The sequence below is a fragment of the Leopardus geoffroyi genome, chromosome A2 (genome assembly GCF_018350155.1).
Source record: "Leopardus geoffroyi isolate Oge1 chromosome A2, O.geoffroyi_Oge1_pat1.0, whole genome shotgun sequence".
NCBI classification, from domain to species: domain Eukaryota; kingdom Metazoa; phylum Chordata; class Mammalia; order Carnivora; family Felidae; genus Leopardus; species Leopardus geoffroyi.
The window spans coordinates 86,422,010-86,443,987 of record NC_059331.1 but is presented as its reverse complement, the minus strand read 5'-3'; the positions used below and the strand labels follow the sequence as shown (position 1 = coordinate 86,443,987).

Here is a 21,978-nt window from a genome sequence, read left to right as displayed (position 1 = left end):
CGGGCTTGAACTCACGGACTGCAAGATCATGACCTGAGCTGAAGTTGGACACTTAACCGACTGAGCCACCCAGGTGCCCCGATATTTAATCTTTTAAAAAAATATTTTTTTAATGTTTTACTTGTTTTTGAGGTGGGGAGGGCCAGAGAAAGGGAGACATAGAATCCAAAACAGGCTCCAGGCTCTGAACTGTCAGCACAGAGCTTGATGTGGGGCTTGAACCCATGAACCATGAGATCATGATCTGAGCCAGTCAGTTGCTTAACTGACTGAGCCACCCAGGTGCCCTGATACTCAATCTTTTTAACTGATTTAATGGAACAAAACATAAACACTATTAATTTCTGTATGTTATATTTCACTTAAGTAACTTCAAGAAAATTATTTTAATGATATGAGTCCACACAAGAATCCAATGCAAAGTTGATCATGCCCCAAATTTTATATTTTAAAATATCAGAATTTTTACTTATATGTAATTTTTCAATTGCAATATTTTATCACATGGAATTCTGTGTTTTTTTCTGCTTCTCTAGATTAGTTAATACACAGATGCAGCTGGAAAATTTAAATTCATATTTAGTGTCACTGAAAATGTATTGTAAAATAATAACAAAATATTAGATTAAATAACTGTTAAACACTAGGGGTTTCCTAATACCATTATGCCAAGAGTATATCTTCACTTTGCCTTTCAATTTAGGTATTTTCTGTTGAGATATTAAGTGACCAAAAGAGTATCTTAAATATTTCAGTACCAATAAGGATAATAATAACTAAAATTATATTGGATTCCTAAATATTTCCCACGTACTTTGTATGGCTATTAATCAATCATTACTGTAATTAATAGTTATAAAATAAATATAATTATTGATCACTGTCACACCCTTGTTATAATTATTTTTCAGATAATTATAATCTGAAATGATATAATAATCATTTTTCAGATGAGTAAAGTAAATTACTTGTCCAGGTTTTCTCAGTTAGTAATGGTATAATTAAGGCTTGAACCAGTTGGTTTTGACTTTATCGCTTTGCATGCATTAGGAAAATTAAATAAAGTCGTAACCAGATGTGTTATATCATAGGGCATTAAAGCTATGTATTGTACAAAAATCCTGAATGAAAAATTAAGCAAGACACTATGTTTTCTTCTGATAAGTAACTCAGGATGCTGAGTAAACCACAAGGCTTATAGCACTTTGGGGAGCTGGAAATTTATTTCTGAGGAAAAGGGAAAGAAAACTTGGAGAAAATATTAGTACGCCTTTAAACATAAGAAATGCTAGAATGAATATATTATCTTGGGGGTAGACAGAGATAGCTAAAGAAAATATTTTATTTACTTTTAAGGGAAGGCTGTAACCACTCTTATTCATATAAACAAACAAATACACTAACCATGCAAAAGAGACTCAGAAAACTCTATGACATTTTTTTCTTTTATCTGGACAAATAAAAAGTAAGTTTAAGATAGTTATAATCTGGTGTTCTTCATTGTGGGTGTTCTGCTAAATGTCATCACCTAGTCAATATATGAGGCATAATTCTGTTTTAGAGTCGCAGGGTGAGAACATTTTGTTCATTTTAGAGTTCATTTTTCTCTCTTTATTCAGAATTAGATTGAAACATTGAACAACATACTTCATCTGTCCTTTAAGCTTGGCAATTTCCATAACTTTGCTATTTTTTCCCTAACATTATTGTGAATTATAAAAGCATACAAATATAGCAAGATTAATTAAGGAATACAGACAGTTTCAGGAACCACGAATTTGAGTCTTCATATTCAATACTACATGGCTAGAGAACAGTGATGTTTCTGATGGATTTGATAATCCCTTGGCTCTATAAGTCTCCAGGAATCCAATGAGTGTAAATACTCCCAAACTCAAGAGGTAAGAATTAGCCAAAGACCCTACCACTCACAATGAGGAGTCCCAGGCTTTAGATTAAGAATTTAAGTATAAGATTAAAAAAAAAAAAAAACCCTAAACCATACTGCCTTTTAAACAAACTAGATCATTTAAACAAACTAGTTTTAAACAAACTTAGTCATTTAAAAAAATCCCCCAGGTTCTTATGTTACATGGGGCCATGCTATCATGGCAGTAAGTAGCATTTTAAGTAATTCATGAGTAGGGCCAATAGACCAGATGATATATAATGTCGTATGTTATAAAGACCCCCCCCCCCATACACATATACAGGCTTACACATTCACACAAAAGCAGTGCTCCACCAGGTGAAGCCTTTTTCTCTCAAGTCTGAAATGTAATTCCTGGTGTTGAGTGCCATCTGGTAAATGGAGTTGCCCTCAGATATCCCCAAGACCACAATAAACATGCAACATGTACATATAATAAAAGGGAAACCTCAATTTTATTGTGTGGCTTTTAAGATGCTAAATAAATGGATTAAACAGTTGCTTTGAAAAGTACCTTATTGTGAATATTCCTTTTTTCTTACACTAATGATTTTATCCTTGTTGGATTCTCAACTCAGAAAAAAGCAATCGATTCCCCAAGTTCATACATTTTACTAATATGCCAGTGTCCAACATGCCAGGTGTGGAATGCTTAAGCTTTATAAGTTTGGGGGCACTGCAGATTTAACAAAGCAGCCAACACCTGGAAATACATAAAAGCTGGCCTCTAAGCACAAGGTGATGAGTGTTAGTTAACTAGGCCCCCTGGATTCAGAGAAAGGCCCCTCATGGCTCAGAAAAGAAAACTAAAAAGGCAGCATCACAGAGTTTAGTTTTAGCTCAGATTTCCTGGTGTTCTCAAGGCCTGTCTTCTCTATTCCCAAAAGTCAAGACACAGCTTTAGTTATGACTATCCTTTTGATTTTTGGATAATTTATTTTAATCTGTACCACACTATTGCTTTATAGAGACATTGATGAACTGCATGGAAAAAAATGCTGATCTCTGCATAAGTGTATATGATATATTTCTAGAGAAAAGATAACCCCGCTTTTTTACTCACTTGACAATTCCTACCTTGTGATGAGGCACTTTAACTATTACTGTCACTTTCCTGGATGTTGCTTTGTGGTCTCACCACAAACTCTGCAACAGATTTCCTGGGAGTGTGGCAAAAGTCATGCATGAGTGAGTGGCTGAGTCTATGATTTGATTGAGTAAACATTAGAGTCTGTTGAATTTTAAAAAATAAAGAAAAAAACTTTACATTATGCCTATAATGTGTCCTAAAGTCATGTCTATTGTTTTCAATTAGGTCATTTTTTTTTTTTTTTTATGTTATAGGCAAAGACTTGCCACAGTCTCAGGACCCTCTGTTGGAAAGTACAGATTGTATCCAATTCCGTGGAAGACAGATGTTTTGTTAAAAATACCTCTTTTACTAAGATTTTTCTCATGACCAATTTTTCTGTGCTTGTGTCTATACTTACTCTTCAAACAATGAGCTGTCTTCAGTCATAGTTACTTTATGTTCAAAAGACAAATTAATTGAAATCCTGTTATTCGTGTTCAAACTATGTAAAATGTGAATAGAAAGAAGGGGGAATTTCAAACTAAATGTCACCAATATACAGATTACTCTTCAGTGTTCTCTTTTTATTACATCTTTAACATTGTCTTGCTGTGTTCCTCTTGTTGAGCCTATAAACACATTTAGATGGCATTTATATTAATCATCTTAGACTAGATCAACATTATCTAATAGAACTTTTGGCAATGATGGAAATATTCTATATTTGCATTGTCCGCTAAGAGATCCACTAGCCACACACATTTCTCTATTAAGTACTTGGAACAAAGCTAGTGCAACTTTAAAGTGTAGTTTTTATTTTACTTAAGTTTGAATTTACATAAGTGCTTTGAGGCTATCATACTGACAGCATGGATGTGGGCTTTGTGGGACCATTGCACTCACTCTTGAACAATTTTTTCAAATGAATATGCCACCATACCTGTTTGTTTCATATTTTTTTTGATTCTGCTTTATGTATTTAAAAACGCTATTTACCTGAGGGCACCTGGGTGTCTCAGTCACGTAAGCGTCTGATTCTTGATGCCAGCTCAGGTCATGATCTCACAGGTTGTGAGTCCCAGCCCTGCAGAGCCTGCTTGGGATTCTGTCTCATCTTCACTATGCCCCTCCCCCTGCTCGTTTCTCTCTCTCTCTGTCTTTCTCTCTCTGTCTCACCCTCTCCCTCCCTCCCTCTCTCTCTCTCTCAAAATAAATAAACAAAAAAATTAAAAAAAAACTGTTATTTATACGATCCAAAGTTTTAGTTGAACCACCGTTCAGTGCTAGACATTAGATACACTTTTATTTATTTATTTATTTATTTAAACTTTTTTTATTTTTTATTTTTTTAAAGTTTATATCCAAATTAGTTAGCATATAGTGCAACAATGATTTCAGGAGTAGATTCCTTAGTGCCCCTTACCCATTTAGCCCATCCTCCCTCCCATAACCCCTCCTGTAACCTTCCATATTTCTGAGTCTCTTATGTTTTATCTCCCTCCCTGTTTTTATATTATTTTTGTTTCCCTTCCCTTATGTTCATCTGTTTTGTCTCTTAAAGTCCTCGTATGAGTGAAGTCATATGATTTTTGTCTTTCTCTGACTAATTTCACTTAGCATAATACCCTCCAGCTCCATCCACATAGTTGCAAATGGTGAGATTTCATTCTTTTTGATTGCTGAGTAATACTCCATTATATATATATATATATATATATATATATATATATATATATGCACACCACATCTTCTTTATCCATTCCTCCATTGATGGACATTTGAGCTCTTTCCATACTTTGGCTATTGTTGATAGTGCTGCTATAAACATGGGGGTGCATGTGTCCCTTCAAAACAGCACATCTGTATCCTCTGGATAAATACCTAGTAGTGCAATTGCTAGGTTGTAGGGTAGTTCTATTTTTAGTTTTTTGAGGAACCTCCATACTGTTTTCCAGAGTGGCTGCACCAGCTTGCATTCCCATAGACACACTTTTAAATTCTGTTTTCTGAACATCAATTACCCAATAACAATTTTCTTATCCTTGGAATATATATTTCTTCTTCATTAGGAGCTCCTATTAAAGAAACCTGTGTCTGAGTCCATTTGGGCTGCTACAACAAAATGCTACAGAGTGGGTGGCATACCATCAAAAGAAATTTATTTCCTACAGTTCTGGATGCTCAACGTTCGAGATCAGGGCACCAGTGGATTCAGTCTGGTGAGGGCCCATTTTCTGGTTCATAGATGGTGCATTTCTGTGTCCTCACATGGTGGAAGAGGCAAGGGGGGTGTCCTCTTTCTGAGGACTTTTTTTACAGACACTAATCCCATTCACAAGGGCTCCACCCAAAGCCCCTACCTCCTAATACTATCATTTCTGGGCATTAGGATTTCAGTGTCTGCACTTTAGGGGAACACAGACATTCAGATGATTGCACCTTGGACTTAAGTCAAGGCAAATTAATGTGTTGGCCAACATTTTATACACACACCCGGAAATGAGCTATATTATGTAAAGGAAATTAATACAAATTACAGTGAATTTTGCAATATTTTCTACATTAAACATAGTCAACATGAATTATTCAGTGGTGAGGCCTATAGATGACAAAATACCATTTAGAGGGAGGAACAAATAAGGAAGGAAAGAATGAGAAAATAAGGTTGCATGGGAAAGATAAGCAATACCAAAAATTATGCAGGTGCTTCTTTCTCAGATGTGGAAGGTAAGAATTGTATGATGACCACGAAAGACTTCAGGTAAGTAGAATAATCACATCTTAAAGCTGGGAAGGATGTTGGAAATCTCTCAAGCTAGATTTCTGTCAATGTGGAGACTTGATACCTGGACAGCTGTGGCTTTGAGTCACATTTTATTAACAGTTTAACCTCATGCTAGTTACATATCACCTCCAAATCTCACTTTCTTTACCTATAAATCAGTGACCATAAAAATGCATACCTGTTAGATATATATATCTCTTTTTTTTAAGTGGGGGGGGGGTGGCTAAGTGAGATAATACATTTGAGATTTGGCACATAGCGTCCCATTTCTATGGTAGGGAAACTGAGATATGAGTTTAATTAATTTTCTCAATTAGTGACACATTTTATGAGATAGCTGGGATCCGAAGCCAAGTATATGACTAAACTGAGTCCATGGGAGTAGAAGCACTAAACAGAATGACACCACACATGTGCCAGTCACTTAACAAGTTAAATGATGAGTCCAAGAGCACACAACTCATCGGTGGTCTGCAAAGCACAAGGTCATATCAGCTTCTTCCCCATTTACAAATGCAAACATCACTTGTGCTTAAGAAACATGGGGCTTGTGAAGATACAATGTTTTAAACTACGTGCAGCCTTTTGAAACAGAGAGTACATCAATGTACCTTTTCCCATTCAATCCATCTAGTGTACATGGTTTACCAGAGACCTTGATCTTAGATTTAAAATGATATTATATTGGCAATGAGTATTCATCCTGTATTTAAGTAATTACACAGACTGTAGCAGTTAAAATATTTTCTTTGCAAGATTCTCTGATTCATCAAAACATTTTCGGATACATTTTGGGGGATTTGTATGAATAGTTTAACACCTAAGGAGTATAAAGGTAATAGCAAGGGATGGGCAAATCATCATTACTATAATTTAGAAAGAACAAAGAGAATGTGTTATCAAGACAAAGTAAAATAATAGCACAATTAATAATTTATTTCATTTGCATATTTGTTTATAGTTTTGGGAGATTTTAAGGTATTTATATATTGGTTTATTTTGTAGCTTATTATTGAGAATCGTTTATGTGTTCCTTCCTGGGCTAACAGTGGTGATTATAATCTTAAATGAAAGATAGGCGGTTCTTCTCATGGGGCTTACAGAAATTTCTCCATCCTACGGAATGTGACAAACTGTTCAAACCTCACACTTGGATCTTTATTCCTTTGGAATCCTGTGGAAGTTATTTCAGGATAGAAATAGTGTCCTTAAGTTTCCTCAAGTATAAAAATGGGAATTATGAGAATCTTTTCTTAATATAAGTTTACTGTAAATTGGGGTGCCTGGGTAGCTCAGTCAGGTAAGCCTCCGACTCTTGATTTCAGCTCAGGTCATGATCTCATTGTTTGGTTCGTGAGATTGAGTCCCACACTGGGGGATTGCTTGGGATTCTGTCTCCCTTGCTCTCTGCCCCTCCCCCGCTTGTGTGTGTGTGCACACAGGTTCTCTCCCTCTCTCTCTCTCAAAATAAATAAATAAACTTAAAAAAATTGTAAGTATTAAGACAAATTTTGAACAGTATTTGTCACAATGCTTAGCATACACTAAAAGCTCATTATATATTAGATACCATTTAACATAGAGAAACCAAATAACTTGTTAAAAGAGAAATATAAACATAATTATAGATAGGTTTAAGCATTTATTGTATTCAGAATTGTGAAAATGTGTGCCCTATTAAACAATTTTATTCAACTTCCTTGTGGTGCCCTAAATCTCCTACCCAGGATGGAGTTTGCTGCAAACCTATAATGATAATTGCAATCATACTTAAGGCTCTGATTCTGCTTTCTCTGAGAGAGAGAGAAAGTAAATACAAAGATCGGTCGCCTTTATTCTTTACCTACATGTATTTATTTATAGAAAAATCTAACTTCTTTAAAAGGAGTTTGAATGCTTGTTAATAAAGCGCAAGAGTTGCTGTAGGGCCTTTCAAGATCGTGGTCAGACAATACACTGAAATTGAGATTTTCCAAAAAGGTGTATCGCAAAGTAAAAAGGAAAGTAAAATGGATACTTGGGACGGTAGAGGGAGGCTACCAAATGACTTTTCAGTTTGCTTGGTTTTGTTTTTATAAGAAGAAAATCATTAAAGAGAAGGAAATGGTAATATAATGTATAGATTGCTCAAAAGTAATTATCTTAATCTCAAGCTTCTCTAGCAATCCTAAACCAAGCGTGTTTTCTGGAGGTGGGAGTGGGCAGAGCTGGAGGAGGAGGGATGAGAGCCATGCAGTAAGGGAAGGCTGTAGTGTGAATGGTTTTAATTTTGCTCACATACACTTCCGTCCAAGCTGTACGCGGCCCCAGGGTCATTTTCACATCACACCCGCTATCTCTTCCTCTGCCCGCAGACACACTGGTTCCTAGTTGATGCATCTCAGAGATGCATGGGGGCAACTCTTCCCCTGAATCCATCCAAAATAAAGCAAAATAAATCCATCTTGCCTAAAGTAATCTGAGCATCACCTGGAGATGCAAAGACAAATCCTTTCAATAAAATGAGCGTTCTGAGCAATGATCTCACAGATTCTGCAGACATGGGTCCCCCCCACTCCTGCCAATCCACACAAACTCCTTATCTCTCAGTGTAGATTTAGGGAGGCTGGTGGGTGCATTCAGAGGGATGGAACTGGAGAAGAGAGGCACATTAGTTATTTATGAATTAAAACAGATTGAGAAATTTCCAGTGAAAGTTAGTCTTAGAAGATATGCGCACCATATAGACATAGATGCATGAGAGTGGTGCACGCCTGTGTGCGCGCGCGCGCGCATGTGTGTGTGTGTGTGTGTGTATGTGGTATAAGGACACATAGTCCATGCTACATTTATCTGTTGGGGACAGGCAGTAGACAATCCTAATCTCTTAGACATTTTAAGAGAGAGCATGAACACATTTTATCGCCAACCCTCAATCAGACAAGTTTCTTTTATGCACTTCAGGCACATTTGTGGTGATTGCAGAGGTAGTACAGCTTCTGAAAAAAGCAGCCTGCCCTGCAGATATTGGGCAAGGGCAATTTTCTTACCTGACACCGTGGGTGCTTTCATTTTGCTTGTTTATTTTTACCCCACAATACCACACCCTTTTCTTACCTAACTCTTTTTACCTGGGCTGGACCCGCCTGGTTCTGCCTCCTCTGCCTCCCTCCTCTCTGCTCCGTCTCTAACACCCCAAGGAACCTGTGCTAGTGTTTTGAATCCCTAGTTTGCTCTAGCAGTGAAAGTAGACAGATTAGGAGCTAAAGCACATTTGACTGAAAGGCAGCTCTTTGCTTTCTTCTTATGCTGCTTCCCCTTCCTCTTTTCCCAAAGAGACATGTAAACACATGTATTTTCCTGTTTAAATTTAGCGAATTGGTCCTCTGCCTGTCCCTTGATTTAGCTATTGGGCTGAGCCTTGCTCCTCCCTTCCCTACTCGGATAGGAGCCACAGGGATCTGGAGCTCGAGCTTCCAAATTGAGCTGGCCTCAGGCCAGGTGACCTTTTCTTTGTAAGTTTCTTTCCTAAGCAGAGTTGGGGGGGGGGGCGCGGGGAGCTGGGATCTCTTTGGTGTTGTTGGGGGGGTGGTTAGTGAGGAAAGGAAGGGGGTGGAAGAGAGTAAAGGGCTGTTGTTAAACAGTTTCTTACCGTAAGAGGGAGTTCAGACCTAGATCTTTCCAGTTAATCACACAACAAACTTAGCTCATCGCAATAAAAAGCAGCTCAGAGCCGACTGGTTCTTTTAGGCACTGAGTCGGAACAGGCTTCTCTCAGCCAGGCATCTCCTCCAGTGGGATCCGCCAGCGCGTCCAGCAGCACCATGTGGGTGACCAAACTTCTTCCAGTCCTGCTGCTGCAGCACGTCCTCCTCCACCTCCTTCTGCTTCCCATCCCCTATGCAGGTTAGTCTTCTCTTTTTCTTCTTCATCATTACGATTTTAACTCTCTCCTGCTAACCTTGCCTTTTCCTAACTCTCTCCACCCCATCCCCAGCATCCTTCCTCAGCTCTGTGTGTGGCTTGGGTCCTTTAAACCTCTCCTTATGCTTCCTTTTGATATTCTGTTCCTGTTTGCAAGGCATTTACAATGATAATTAACATCCCCTCAATGCGCTCCCCCCTACCCCCCAACCCAATCCCAGGGCTCTCTTAGCCTCTTAGCTGTGGACTGTGGGACAGGAATGAAGTGCTAACACTGGCTGGAATTTTGCTGGTTTGGACAAGTTGAAGGCTGAACAGAAGGTCTGGTCTGAAGAGGGGAGAGGGACTGTCAGTACAGCAGGGACTCACTTCTTTCCAGAGGATATTTTTCCATGACGTTCCACCACCCCACGTCACTCAGTCAACATTCAGGGCTACATGAAGACTTTATACAGGTTTTCATTTGGAGAAGGCAGATTAAGCCCTGAGTATATGCATGTTATAAAAATGAAAGAGAAAGCCTGTCTTCTAAGATCTCATTCTGTCTGGGTATGGATGTCTGCCCTTTGAAACTGCAGTGCAAGGGAGGCAAAAATTGTGTGACTCTGATTAAAGCTGCAGAAGGGGTCCTTTCAGCCTCCCATTTTCTCCCCTGAATTTATAGGTTGGGAAGGAATTGCTGGTGAGTTCATACTACCTTCCTGGAAGTGTAGAGATTTCATTTGCCGCTTTGGGAAGTTTTCTGTTGTTATCAGGGCAAGAGGAAACATCTGTATTTGGTCGTATTATCATGGTAGTGGCTGAGATGCCAGAGGGAGAAGGTAGTGAGCACCACGGGTGGGCACAGGGGAATAAAAGAATGGAACAAATGCCCACATGGTAGACATGGCCTTTTCATAACACAAACCAGAGAACTGGCCATATCTTTTGAGATAAGTTAAATATGAAATTTATTGGAACTCTGATCTAGTCTCTGATGTAATGCAAGGGTTGAAAACATCAAGAATTTGCTAACTGACAAGGAAAAACATTCAGCCCACCTGGCTTTCTTCTTCAATCTTGTGAAGTGGTCCTTTTGAGAACAACACTGTGTGGGAAGGGCCGATTTGAAAACATTTAGGTAAGGTTTCTGAAGAGGTGAAAAAGAAGTTAGCTCAATCAAGCACGTTGTCATGCTTGAGGTATGTCATGCTAAAATGAACTCTCAGAAGACACTGCTGATTTCAGGAGGTTTAGGGCATAAATTGGGAGCATGGCTAATATCTTGAGGGCTTTCCTTTTTAAAGATTGAAACGTTGATGGTCTGAAGTACAATATGGTTACCTGAAATCATCTGTGCTAATGTGAGGGAAACACAATGTGGAAAACCCAAACAGTAGATCAACCATAGACAATGTCTATTTGTTTTTGGCATGCGTTACGGAGTTTTGGCAGGAGATATACATTCGTAATGATGTTTCACTTTGGCTAATGTTGAAATGACTGCGTTTCCTGAGTATAGGGAGAATGCAGCCCCAGAGTGTGCTGGCAGGCAAGGAGAGGACAATTGGGGATTACAGATATGCTGTGAATAATTCCTGAAGTGGATAATGCTAAAATTGTCATCAAAAGAGGGTCTGTCTTGGTTTGGGTGGTAAGTTTATTTTGATAGTTTTTTTTTCTGACATTCTCCAAACTGGAGAATATGGACAGTCCTCTTAGAACATACCAAGAAAGTTGGTCCTTTTTTATATCATCTCACATTGAACATTTAGGGCTTTTATTGTTAATTGCTTTTGTTATGCTCTTAGATTTATCCCGTGAGTCTATATTTGCACGTATTGTAAAATAATACAATGTGAGAATGAAAGTGGATACTATGATGAGGTGACTATCAATCATGAGCAGGATGTGTTAAGGAGATACTTTATTGAAAAGTTTCTTAAGAAATATGCAATATAGTGACCCCGGCCATCTTTATAGGAGTTGGTCTACATAGAATTACCCTCTATATGCTTCTACCTACACTGGAAACTAATATCCAGTACCCTGTAACAAAAGAAGCACTAAATAAGCACTTGATGCCCAGGAACCTGTGAAAGATATAAAGATGAACAAATGTGAAAGAAACCCACATTTGTTGAGCAACTGTTATGGGCCAAGCTCTAAAAGAACTTATTTAATTCTGATAAGATTGGCATTATTCTGCTCATCTTACATGGGGCACCTGATTTTAAAGACTTTAATTATCTTTTCATAGTAAAGGGATAGAGCTGAGATTCTGACTCAAATCTATGAGAATGAAGTATGTGCTGTTTTTTTTCTTTTATTTATACTGAAGCCAGAAGCCGTGAAATTAACTGAAATTGCCTTTTAAAAATCCATTTTGCTAAGTAATGTAAGAAAAACTCTGTGTTAGGAACACTATTATACTATGACTGAGAGTTCATTTCTAGTGTAAGAAGTTTGGGGAAAATGTGGTATCCAGGTTGAGTATGAAAAGATGGATGGTAGTATGATCGGTACCTAAGTCAGGGGAACACAGAATGACCAAAGGCATAGAGGTGAGAAAGTATGAGCACAGGTAAGCATGTGGGATTGGTGTACCTGAGTACCAAGAGGGAGTACCATGGCCTGTGATTAGAAACTAAAATAAGGTCGTATGCACAAACATGAATGGTGTGCCAAAGTATTCTGAACATCATGGGTAGCAGTTGGAAATTTTGGAGTTGACAAGATACCTGACTTAAATTGTACTTCAGTGTGGTTGTTTTGGTTGCTGCGTGGAGAAACAGCTGTTGGAAGAAATAGGGAGGAGACCAGACGGCCAGAGGCTTCTATGACAATGACAATGACCAAGGAAGCCGAACGAAGGTGAAGAAGGGAGGCCCTGAATCTCACCTTGACTATTGCTCCATTTTCTTTGCAAGAGACTATTTTGCTGCTTCTCAAATACCAACTGTGAAATCCAAGTCCTTAGATAACAGCAATGAAAATGAAAATGTGGACTAGTATTTATGATTCTTGTCTTTGGGAAGTTTAAAGTCTCCAGTCACTACCATTCCCTCCATTAATTATTTGTGTACTTTCATCTTAACATCTTGCCACTTCAAGCTGTTAATCACTAATCATGTGGGTAGGTTTCTCAGAATATGTGGAGCCAGATTCCTGCTTCTTTCCACACCCTGCAAATCCTTTCCTTGCATGATTTTCCTTTGAAGTCAATGGTTAGACCATACAGAGAAGAAAATATATGAGGTACTGAGAGAAATGAGTGTGAGGCCACGGACCAGAGGGAGAAATGTGTCTTTCTTCAAGCACCTTGATACATTTGACCCTACTTTCTGTTTGTAGGTTTTCACTAAGATCCTAATGATTTCAATTCTAAAATAGGGATTTCAGGTTCTTCAAGAAATATAGCTTCCAGAATGTTTTCCTATACTAGGAGAAGAGGAGAAAGGAGTTGTAATTTAAAGTACAAGAAAGCATGACAAAATTGCAGTGATCTCTCACCCTTTGATTTCATTTCAATATTTTGTTTATAAACTTCAACTAATAGTTATGCAGAAAAAATAGTAGAGAAAAATCTGATCCAAAGATATTTTCTTTGAGTTTCTTCCCAAATTAAGCTGGTCTTTTAACTGTTTTCAGTAAAACAAGCATCAGTTGCTAATACATATGGAAGAAAAAGTTGAAACTATTTTCAGCAAAGGAGTTTTATTTTCACATTCTGTTTTTGAACGACTTCTGTTTTGAATTTTTCTTTTATTGAGGAAGAAATTAGTTTTATAGATGCCTGGATTACATGACACACAGCTAGCTTAAATTTCACATTTTATAGTAATTTGTCACTGACCTAGTAGAAATGACTAAATTATAAGGGAAAGCTTCTAAATCATGAGAAACAAATAGTGAAAGGGAATCCTGATACCTGGCTCCCATTGTCTTTGATAAGCTCTGTAGCCCCAGACAAGTTTTTCACACCTGTCTACTATCTAGTAAAGGAAAATCGTAGATTTGTTTGCTTTTCTGAATGCTTTTTGATCTTTAGATGAAAGGTGGTGATGGAAAAACTTATCAGCAAGCAAGAGTTAGGCTACTTTTGTGAGACACAGTCACACATTAACACATTTCAATAGGACAACTGAGGATCTGTAGAATTAAACACAAACAATAATCCCACAGAGACCTCTTTCTTCAATACTTGCCTTCATATTGCATGGTATTGAGAAAAGAAACTGGGGCATTGACAAGGGGTCCTCTTTTATTTGATAAATAGTAAAATGCATATCTTAATTTAATGTTTGCCTTACACTTCTAAAATTTAGCTTTATGCTCTTCTCTCACACCTAGACATGTATAATGAACACATGCATGAGGCCAATTTTAATTCTGTATTGTTAGTTAGCTGAATTTATTTGACATAGATATGACAAACATATATGTGTGTATATACACACACGCGCGTGTGTGTGCACACACATATATATAGTATATGTGCACATTTCCTTTTAACCAACAGTTTTATTTACTGGATTTTCAGCATCATTAACTACTATTTTTTCTAAGAAATACTCAGATGTATATAGGAAATCAGATGATTATTATTCTGTGAAACATTTCATAGCACCTAAGAAATAGTGCACTATGGTCAAAGCAAGAAATTCTTAATGTAGAAATGTATCTCCCATTAACATGGTCCTGTGGCAGAAACCAAAATGTGAAAAGAATTATACCACTTCTTTGCTTGGGAGAATAACAATTTGTTCTCTATGCCAGAAATTAAAGAATGGAATTTCAAAAACAAAGCTAAAACTTTGCATATTAATAACATTTTTTAATCCAAATTAACTTCCAAATATTTACTTAATAATTAAATAGCTTCAAATATAACATAACTTGCATTTTGTAGATTGAGTAATTGGTATATTAGCATTTCAGGTAATTAAACAAAGTCATTTGGCAAGTCAGTAAGAATGCCAGAATTATCATCTGTCTGCCAACGTTATGCAAGGCATTTGGTCCACACTCAATAAATAACATGTTGATAGATTATTTGGTTGATTGAATTTCTATGTTAAAATGTCATTTAAATTATATCTGTTGTACCATAGCCATTCCATCTTGTAGGACAAAGAAAAGTTGAAAATGAAAACATTATTACAGAAATTAGTACCAGTCTTTGGGGGATTGTGTTCTGGAGTTTTACAGAGAACCAGAAATTTAGAGGACTTCATGTTTTCTCTTATTTATTGTGGACTTCAGGTTAGGATAGACATTAATGAATAGCATCTGCATGTTTAATAAACCAACTGGAGCCAGTGGTTGCTGGCAAATTTGAGAGTATGATGCCATTGTTTGTACCTCACTCTGCTAGCCATATTTCCAAATTTTCTGCACAAAAATTGTACCCTCTTTTCTTGGCATATTTCACCACATATAAAGAGCAGGAATGCATTTCCTGTCTTACCATCCAAATTTCTTCTCTACTGATAGCCCTAAACCAGATCTTCAAAAAATATTTGTAAGCCATATTTCTACATACTTTCTTATAATTCTTTTAAAAAAGATGGCATCACGAGTGTTTAAGAATGGGGGTTCTGAAGCTAGGCGGTTGAGTTTCAAATGAGTTTTGCTTAAGGGGCAATTAATTTTTCGCTGTGTCTCAGTTTCTTCGTCTTAAGAATGAATATATTATTACCGCTTTTGTTACAAGGATGTTCAAAAGAACTGGCAGGCAGAAGAGAGGCACAATCATGCCTCTCCTTAATACACAATAGGTGCAGTCTCTTAGACATTTTCATCCTCATTGTGAAGATGGCGACCATCGTTAGAAACTAGGTAACTTTGGGCAAGTTGAGAATAAAGAAGTAAGCGCTTGATGCTCTGAAGTTATCTACAAGATGAAGTCTTTTAGGATGTTTTAGTTCTGTTTTTCATGTTTTTAATAGGAGGCTTCATGCTATCTAGGGGCTTTGGAGAATACTTTCATGAAGAAAAATGATATTGCTACATTAAAGGATGATGTTTTACACACATTTGATTTATAGTAGTTGGCTTGATTTCAAGACAATTCAGTGATACTAAGAAATAGTGCCCCAAAGCACAGAAAACACTTATGTAGGAAACGAGAAGGGCTCAACTTGAGTAATATGAAATACTTCAAAGAGAGTCAGAAGAATTTATCCACTGTGCCATTTTCTAGTGAGAAGTTGCTCACATGTAATTGAGTTGGCTTATCTAATTAATACTATAACTTACATAAGGGCCAACTGTAGAAGGAAATGACAAATTTAATTATAGAGCATGATATGATAAGCCCGGGCATTTGCTTACATACTGTTTGGAGAATATCATGTCATTTATTTCTTTAGAGTGAACTCTGTCCTAATTTTTAAAACCATATTTCATTTTAAAGAATGTAGATGAGTGACTCTACATGACAAGTTATTTATTCTTCACTGATTACAATATTCCTCTCTTGCTCTTAACTATCTGAGAGTATCAATCCCCACCTCACTTCACCCCCAATCCCTGGAGATCTAGTATGTTGTCAGATAAAATCACTATCTTGTGGATGATCCTTAAGGACATTTTTTTTCTATATAAGCCTTAAAAGCTTTTCCTCCATTTTTAAAAAAAAATTATTATTATTAATAGAAGGACAGAAGAAAAGAAGAAACACACTTCATGAATTCAAAAAGTCAGCAAAGACTACTCTAATTAAAGAAGACCCATTACTGAAGATAAAAACAAAAAAAATGAACACTGCAGACCAATGTGCCAATAGATGTATTAGGAATAAAGGACTTCCATTCACCTGCAAGTAAGTTGCTTCATTTTGTTCTTAGGATAACTTTCCAAATACAGCATCTACTAATTATCATCATGGTTCCCCCCATTTTTTGGATTCATGTAATTTGCCCTTAAAAGTATAAGCTTGACTTGAGTTTTCACTCATTATAACAGGAGATGTTGCTCCCAGTTGATGGAAATGTGAGTAAGGGAGAGCACATAAACTGATATCATTTAGAATCCACAGTGCCTCTGGTTATGGAATTTGCGTTTTCTCATCTTATGAATAGTTGAACTTTAGAAACTAAAATTCAACTAGATTGCCTTTTATCCAACATTTTAAACTATTCTATTCAGAGTAAACATTTATTTTTTCTTGCAAGAGGAGTGGAGGAATTTTCAGAATATAAGTCGGGCAAGAGCCAGAATTTACTGCAACTTACGTCATTGTCTTAAGGGATTGAAATAAAAGGTGTTGAGAGAATTAGATTAAAAGACTAGAGGGATTGGTGTCAGCAGCAAAGGCTATTCAAAAAGAGTTAGGGGATAGTGATGATGAAGTTTTAGGTGAAAAGTGATGGGGCAATTCAAAGAGGTATGAGGAGATTCCAAAGGCGACTTTTCTTATCTTTTGAAATTCCCTGCCTAACCTCACAGGGAAGAACTCCTTCCTACTTTGCCAGTGAGCCCAAGGATAAAACTCGGGAGTTTCGGGCCATGAAGGAGACAATTGCATCTGTATAATTTTCTGAGTTGCCAGAAGAAAATGCATTTCCCCATTCTTCCACATAAACATCCCAGCCTCTCACTTACTTGACACCCCTTTATTCCCTATCTCATTCTATTTTGACACGATTGCATGTGGTATCTTGTCAATTTTGAATTCTATTCATGATCACATTTGGGCAGTGACATGTCCCATGAATACAGATTTTAGTAAAGTCGGGGCAAGTGACCCTACTTTCATCTTGCCTTTTTTTTAGATAAATGAGTGTTTGGTGCCTGAGGGAAAGAGTATGGTCAAGAAGGTCCTCGACAGATGTAGGAAGAGAGACTGTCTCCTTTCTATTCATTTATAACTCCTCTGGAAGTATTTTTCTTGCCAAACTGCCACTTTCTGGGAGAGATTTCCTGGCAAGGGGAGTGGAGAATTGACTTTGCATGTATATTCCTGTGATAATTCTGTTTCTTTCCCTGACTTTCCTGCCTTGGGATTGTATAAAATGAATTAGAGAAAACTACTCTCAATCAATGTCATAGCTGTGTAGATCTACAGTGATGTTCTTTTTGCAATTGAGGAGGTTAGATTTATTGTATTTTCCCCTCACAGGCGTGGGAAGGTGAGTCGAAGGAAATGGGAGAAGTTCATCTCATTATTGATTTTTAACTCTGAATCTGAAAACACACTTTCCTGAATCCACAAGTAAGGAAGGCATTGTGACCTCTCGATTTTCACATTTTTCATGCCTTATCTCTAGTAAACAAAAGAAAAACTTTTCCCTTTGTTTTATTCAAGAGGAACTAAAATGATTTTGCTGCATTAAAGAACACATGTGACCTGATTAAAAATCTTTACATATCCCACATAGGAGGTTTCATACTTTCCTACTATATTCTGGTTGAGTTATATTTAGTCTTCAAATTTATGGCAACCTGTGCAGAAAACCACATGTATAAAACCTTTGTACAGCCAAAGTTCCTCTGCCCAGAAATGTGTCATCCTTCTCACTTGTCTATCCCAAATATACATATGTGTTTGGAATCACTAAATATATTAGTTATTCAGAACTGAATGGGCATACTGTGATACTCTGAAATTAGACTCTTAATGATTTAAAGGATTTTTTTTTGCAGGCTTGTTATATGGACTAGAATCACTGAAAAGCAATGGCAAATATACAAAAATGCTTAGAAAATACCAGTAATACTTTATGAAAGCATCCGTGATTCAACGGGTGCAGGGTGGAACATTCTCAAACACTACCTCCTCTTGAGAAGTTATCAACAATATTGATTTTACAGAGATTGAAGTTCTTTTTTTTGCTGGGTAGGAAAGATGACCAGAATGCCTGATTCTAAGCTCCTCGGAAAATTGCTATCCATGACTTGACTCAAGAGAAGAAAATATGAGGCTTTCTTCCGCCATCCATGATTGAGTAACTGGTATTGGGATTGCCTTTCTGACATATATAATGAGAAAACTAGACAAAAAAATCTACATGTATGAAAACCTAAATCTACATGTATGAAAGGAATATGATAATTAAAATAAGGATAAGATAAAGACTCTTAAAGTCAAACTTAAAACAAGATGCTACTCTAGAATCTGACTGTTTGGATCCATTCTATTTGGAGACATAAAATGAGACAAGGAAACACTTTTCTGAGAGAATATGGCATTAAATGGAATGAGAGAAAAGGGTGAATGGAGACAGCAAGCTGGAAATTCTGATACCCACTTTTTGGATGCAATCACCTGTGTATTCACAGAGGCAAATCTTGCATGTTCCTGATGGGACTCATGAGTCACCTCCAAGGCATTCTCATGTCAAAGCAATATTATTAATTGATGAGTAATTATATGTGTGGTATGCTTTTGTTTTTTATATATTTTTTTAATTTATTTATTTTTGAGAGACAGAGCACAAGTGGGGGAGGGGCAGAGAGAGAATGAGACACAGAATCGGAAGCAGGCTCCAGGATCTGAGCTGTCACCAGAGAGCCCAATGTGGGGCTTGAACTCACAAACCGTGAAATCATGACCTGAGCCGAAGTCCGACGCTTAACCGACTGAGCCACCCAGGCGCCCCATGATTTTATTTTTTAATGTGAACTTAAGTGGCAAGTTATTGATTCTGTACCTTTAAAATTTGTAGCTAGGTTTTTGTTTAGTTTATATGAGCTCTTTATCTAATTACTATGTGTTCAAAGTCATTTAACATGCCTCTCACCAAGGTGCTGTAATAGAGTAATAGGGAATTTAACATGTATTGCATAAGCCTACAATCTACCAGATCAAAATTCAAGTCTATCATTAGCCAATTCTCTCGTAAGTTATTCTGCCACCACTGCAAAGATATACTTTCATGATTTACTTTTAATTACTCTTTCAGCTGTAAGATGTTCTTGTAGGTAGATACTTCAACATATCTTTAAGCACAACGTTTATGAATATATTTTTTGGGGTATTTTGGACATAGAATAAATAAAAATAGAGATAAAAGATAAAATGTTTCAAATAATTTTATAACATATTTTACATGTTTCGTAAAAGTTATTTCCCCTTATTTAAATATTTTAAATTTGGCAAATTGCTAAGAAATAAATGGCTAATTTGGGATATCTAAAATTATAAGAAAACTATATGTTCTCAAAACATTATATGGATTAGAAGTGAAAAATCCTTATTCTTAGAAATGCTATGTTTCTTTTAATTGGATACTTGTACATGATGACATTGTGATTAGCATGAACATAGTGAGAAAGAGTTTTAGTACCATTTCTTAAAGGAAGGTAAACAGGTCAGAATTCCAACTTCATTTTCTACATTGTAAGACATGGTAGCATTTAATATGCTGAAAATTTTATCGTGCTCTTTACTAAGCTCAGTGAAAGGCTTTGTCTACTTCTCATTTTACTTTAGAAAGACTTTTTTTAGTCAACAACAAAATCCAATATAATTAGCTGTAGGAATGATAATTGTAGGAGTGACACATTTTAGTAATTTTCTTCAAGACGATATATCAAAAGCATATGTTATGGGTTATTAATAGATTTCTTAAATTAAAAATTCCCAAGTTAGCAAATCTATTTAGGAAACATTGACTTACATAAACAGCTATCCTAATAACAAGATTTTCATAGTTTTAATAAGCTTCCATGCTTTATAACTCACCAAGAAGTTCTATAATATGCAAAATTTTCCAAATATTTGATTTCAGATCCCTTTTGCTAGTAGAATCTCCTGGATGGTGATTTGTCTAATGCATTTTAGGAAATGTCACTTTAGAATGTACTTTACACAACTACAAACTTTGGAAATTAATCACGATATTTTAAATATAATCATTAGTATATAACTATAAACAAAATCTTCCAACTTGTTGTGTACTTACAAAAAAAAAAAGTCTTCAGAAGTAACCCAAGCGTTGTGTTATATATTGATTTGGCTTGTTTGAGTCTTAATTTGTCTAAACATCATTTAGAATAACATGAGAACATTCCAAACAGTATTCTGATATTTAAATGTACATGTATGAAAACTTAATTTTGTTCTTTCTTTGGCCATCAAAATGGTAGGTCCAAAAATCACTCATATTTTTATATGCATATGTAATCATATATCTTTTTATATTGCCCTCCTTGGCTAAACCATGTGCCCATTCTTTAAAAACTTTATAAATAGTAGTATTCCTTCTTTTCATTTAGATATTTTTTTCAGGGCCTTTGTTTTTGATAAAGCAAGGAAACGATGCCTCTGGTTCCCTTTCAATAGCATGACAAGTGGAGTGAAAAAAGAGTTTGGTCATGAATTCGATCTCTATGAAAACAAAGGTAACTAGTTTCTCCCTAAATGTTTCATAACAAAATAAAGTATAAAATATGTGTAATTTCCTGCTACAGTGCTCTTTCCTGCTGATTTTTTATCATATGCTAGATCTGTTATGCAGTCAATTCTTCCATTAAGACAGATACTAGTGTCTTGACTCTTTTAAATATAGTATTTTAAAAAGAACACTCCCTAAACACTCCATAATTATATTGGCCCCCTCCCTCTTTGTTTATTTCTAGGAGCATCTCCTAGAACTGATATTCCCCATGTTCATTTTAGAAAGTGCCACCTTAAGTTAATAGTTTAAGATGTAGTACATTTTGAGCTTATTTTATAGTATTTTAAATTCTAACAACTTTGAATAACTGATGTTATAGTGATGATTGCTGATAATAAAATGTGGAGATTTTGAAACATTAATTGTGACTTTTCCTAATTATATACTTTATAAATCTTTAAAATAATTAAGATAATATTATTTGTTAATGTGTCTATTTTGTTCATTTGATATTGTATTCACAGGTATTTACTTTGATCCAAAGCAGAAATATATCAATGAAATAACTGGAAAGTGTTATATAAATATGAATTTTACCAAATAAATTTCTTATCACACGAATTAATAATTATGGATTGTATTTACAATAATAGTACTTAATCAAGTTTAACGTTTTCTTAAATCATACTGTGCCATTTAATTTGAGTATTTGGTAATATACGGAGATACTTCCTTGTTACGAAGGTAGATGTTTAAATTAAATTAAAATTAATTTATGGTAGAAAATAAGATGACCTAAAAAAAAGAAAATTAGATGATCTATATACCCCAGTAATTCTGTAAATCCTAAACATAACTCATAATGTAGTATAAGACCATTTTTTAATCTTCTAGATTGCTAACAAGTGTATATACTGGTATTTGATAGGAATATATGGCTTGTGTCAAATTAATTGCTCTACAG

At 36.0% G+C, this 21,978-nt stretch overlaps 1 protein-coding gene across 3 annotated transcripts in view; it reads left to right on the top strand.

The window, feature by feature from the left end:
• The first annotated feature begins 9,167 nt into the window (after positions 1–9,167).
• HGF (hepatocyte growth factor) overlaps positions 9,168–21,978 on the top strand; it is an 80,694-nt gene continuing 67,883 nt past the window's right edge. For 2 of the 3 annotated variants that reach the window (XM_045494624.1, XM_045494623.1), the window contains exons 1-4: positions 9,168–9,281; positions 9,517–9,672; positions 16,330–16,495; positions 20,906–21,018. In XM_045494624.1, the coding sequence (XP_045350580.1) occupies positions 9,591–9,672; positions 16,330–16,495; positions 20,906–21,018 (361 nt within the window). In that variant the 5' untranslated portion in view covers positions 9,168–9,281; positions 9,517–9,590. Of the gene's footprint in view, positions 9,282–9,369; positions 9,673–16,329; positions 16,496–20,905; positions 21,019–21,978 lie in introns of those variants that run through there. The other variant, XM_045494622.1, reaches the window with a different exon arrangement.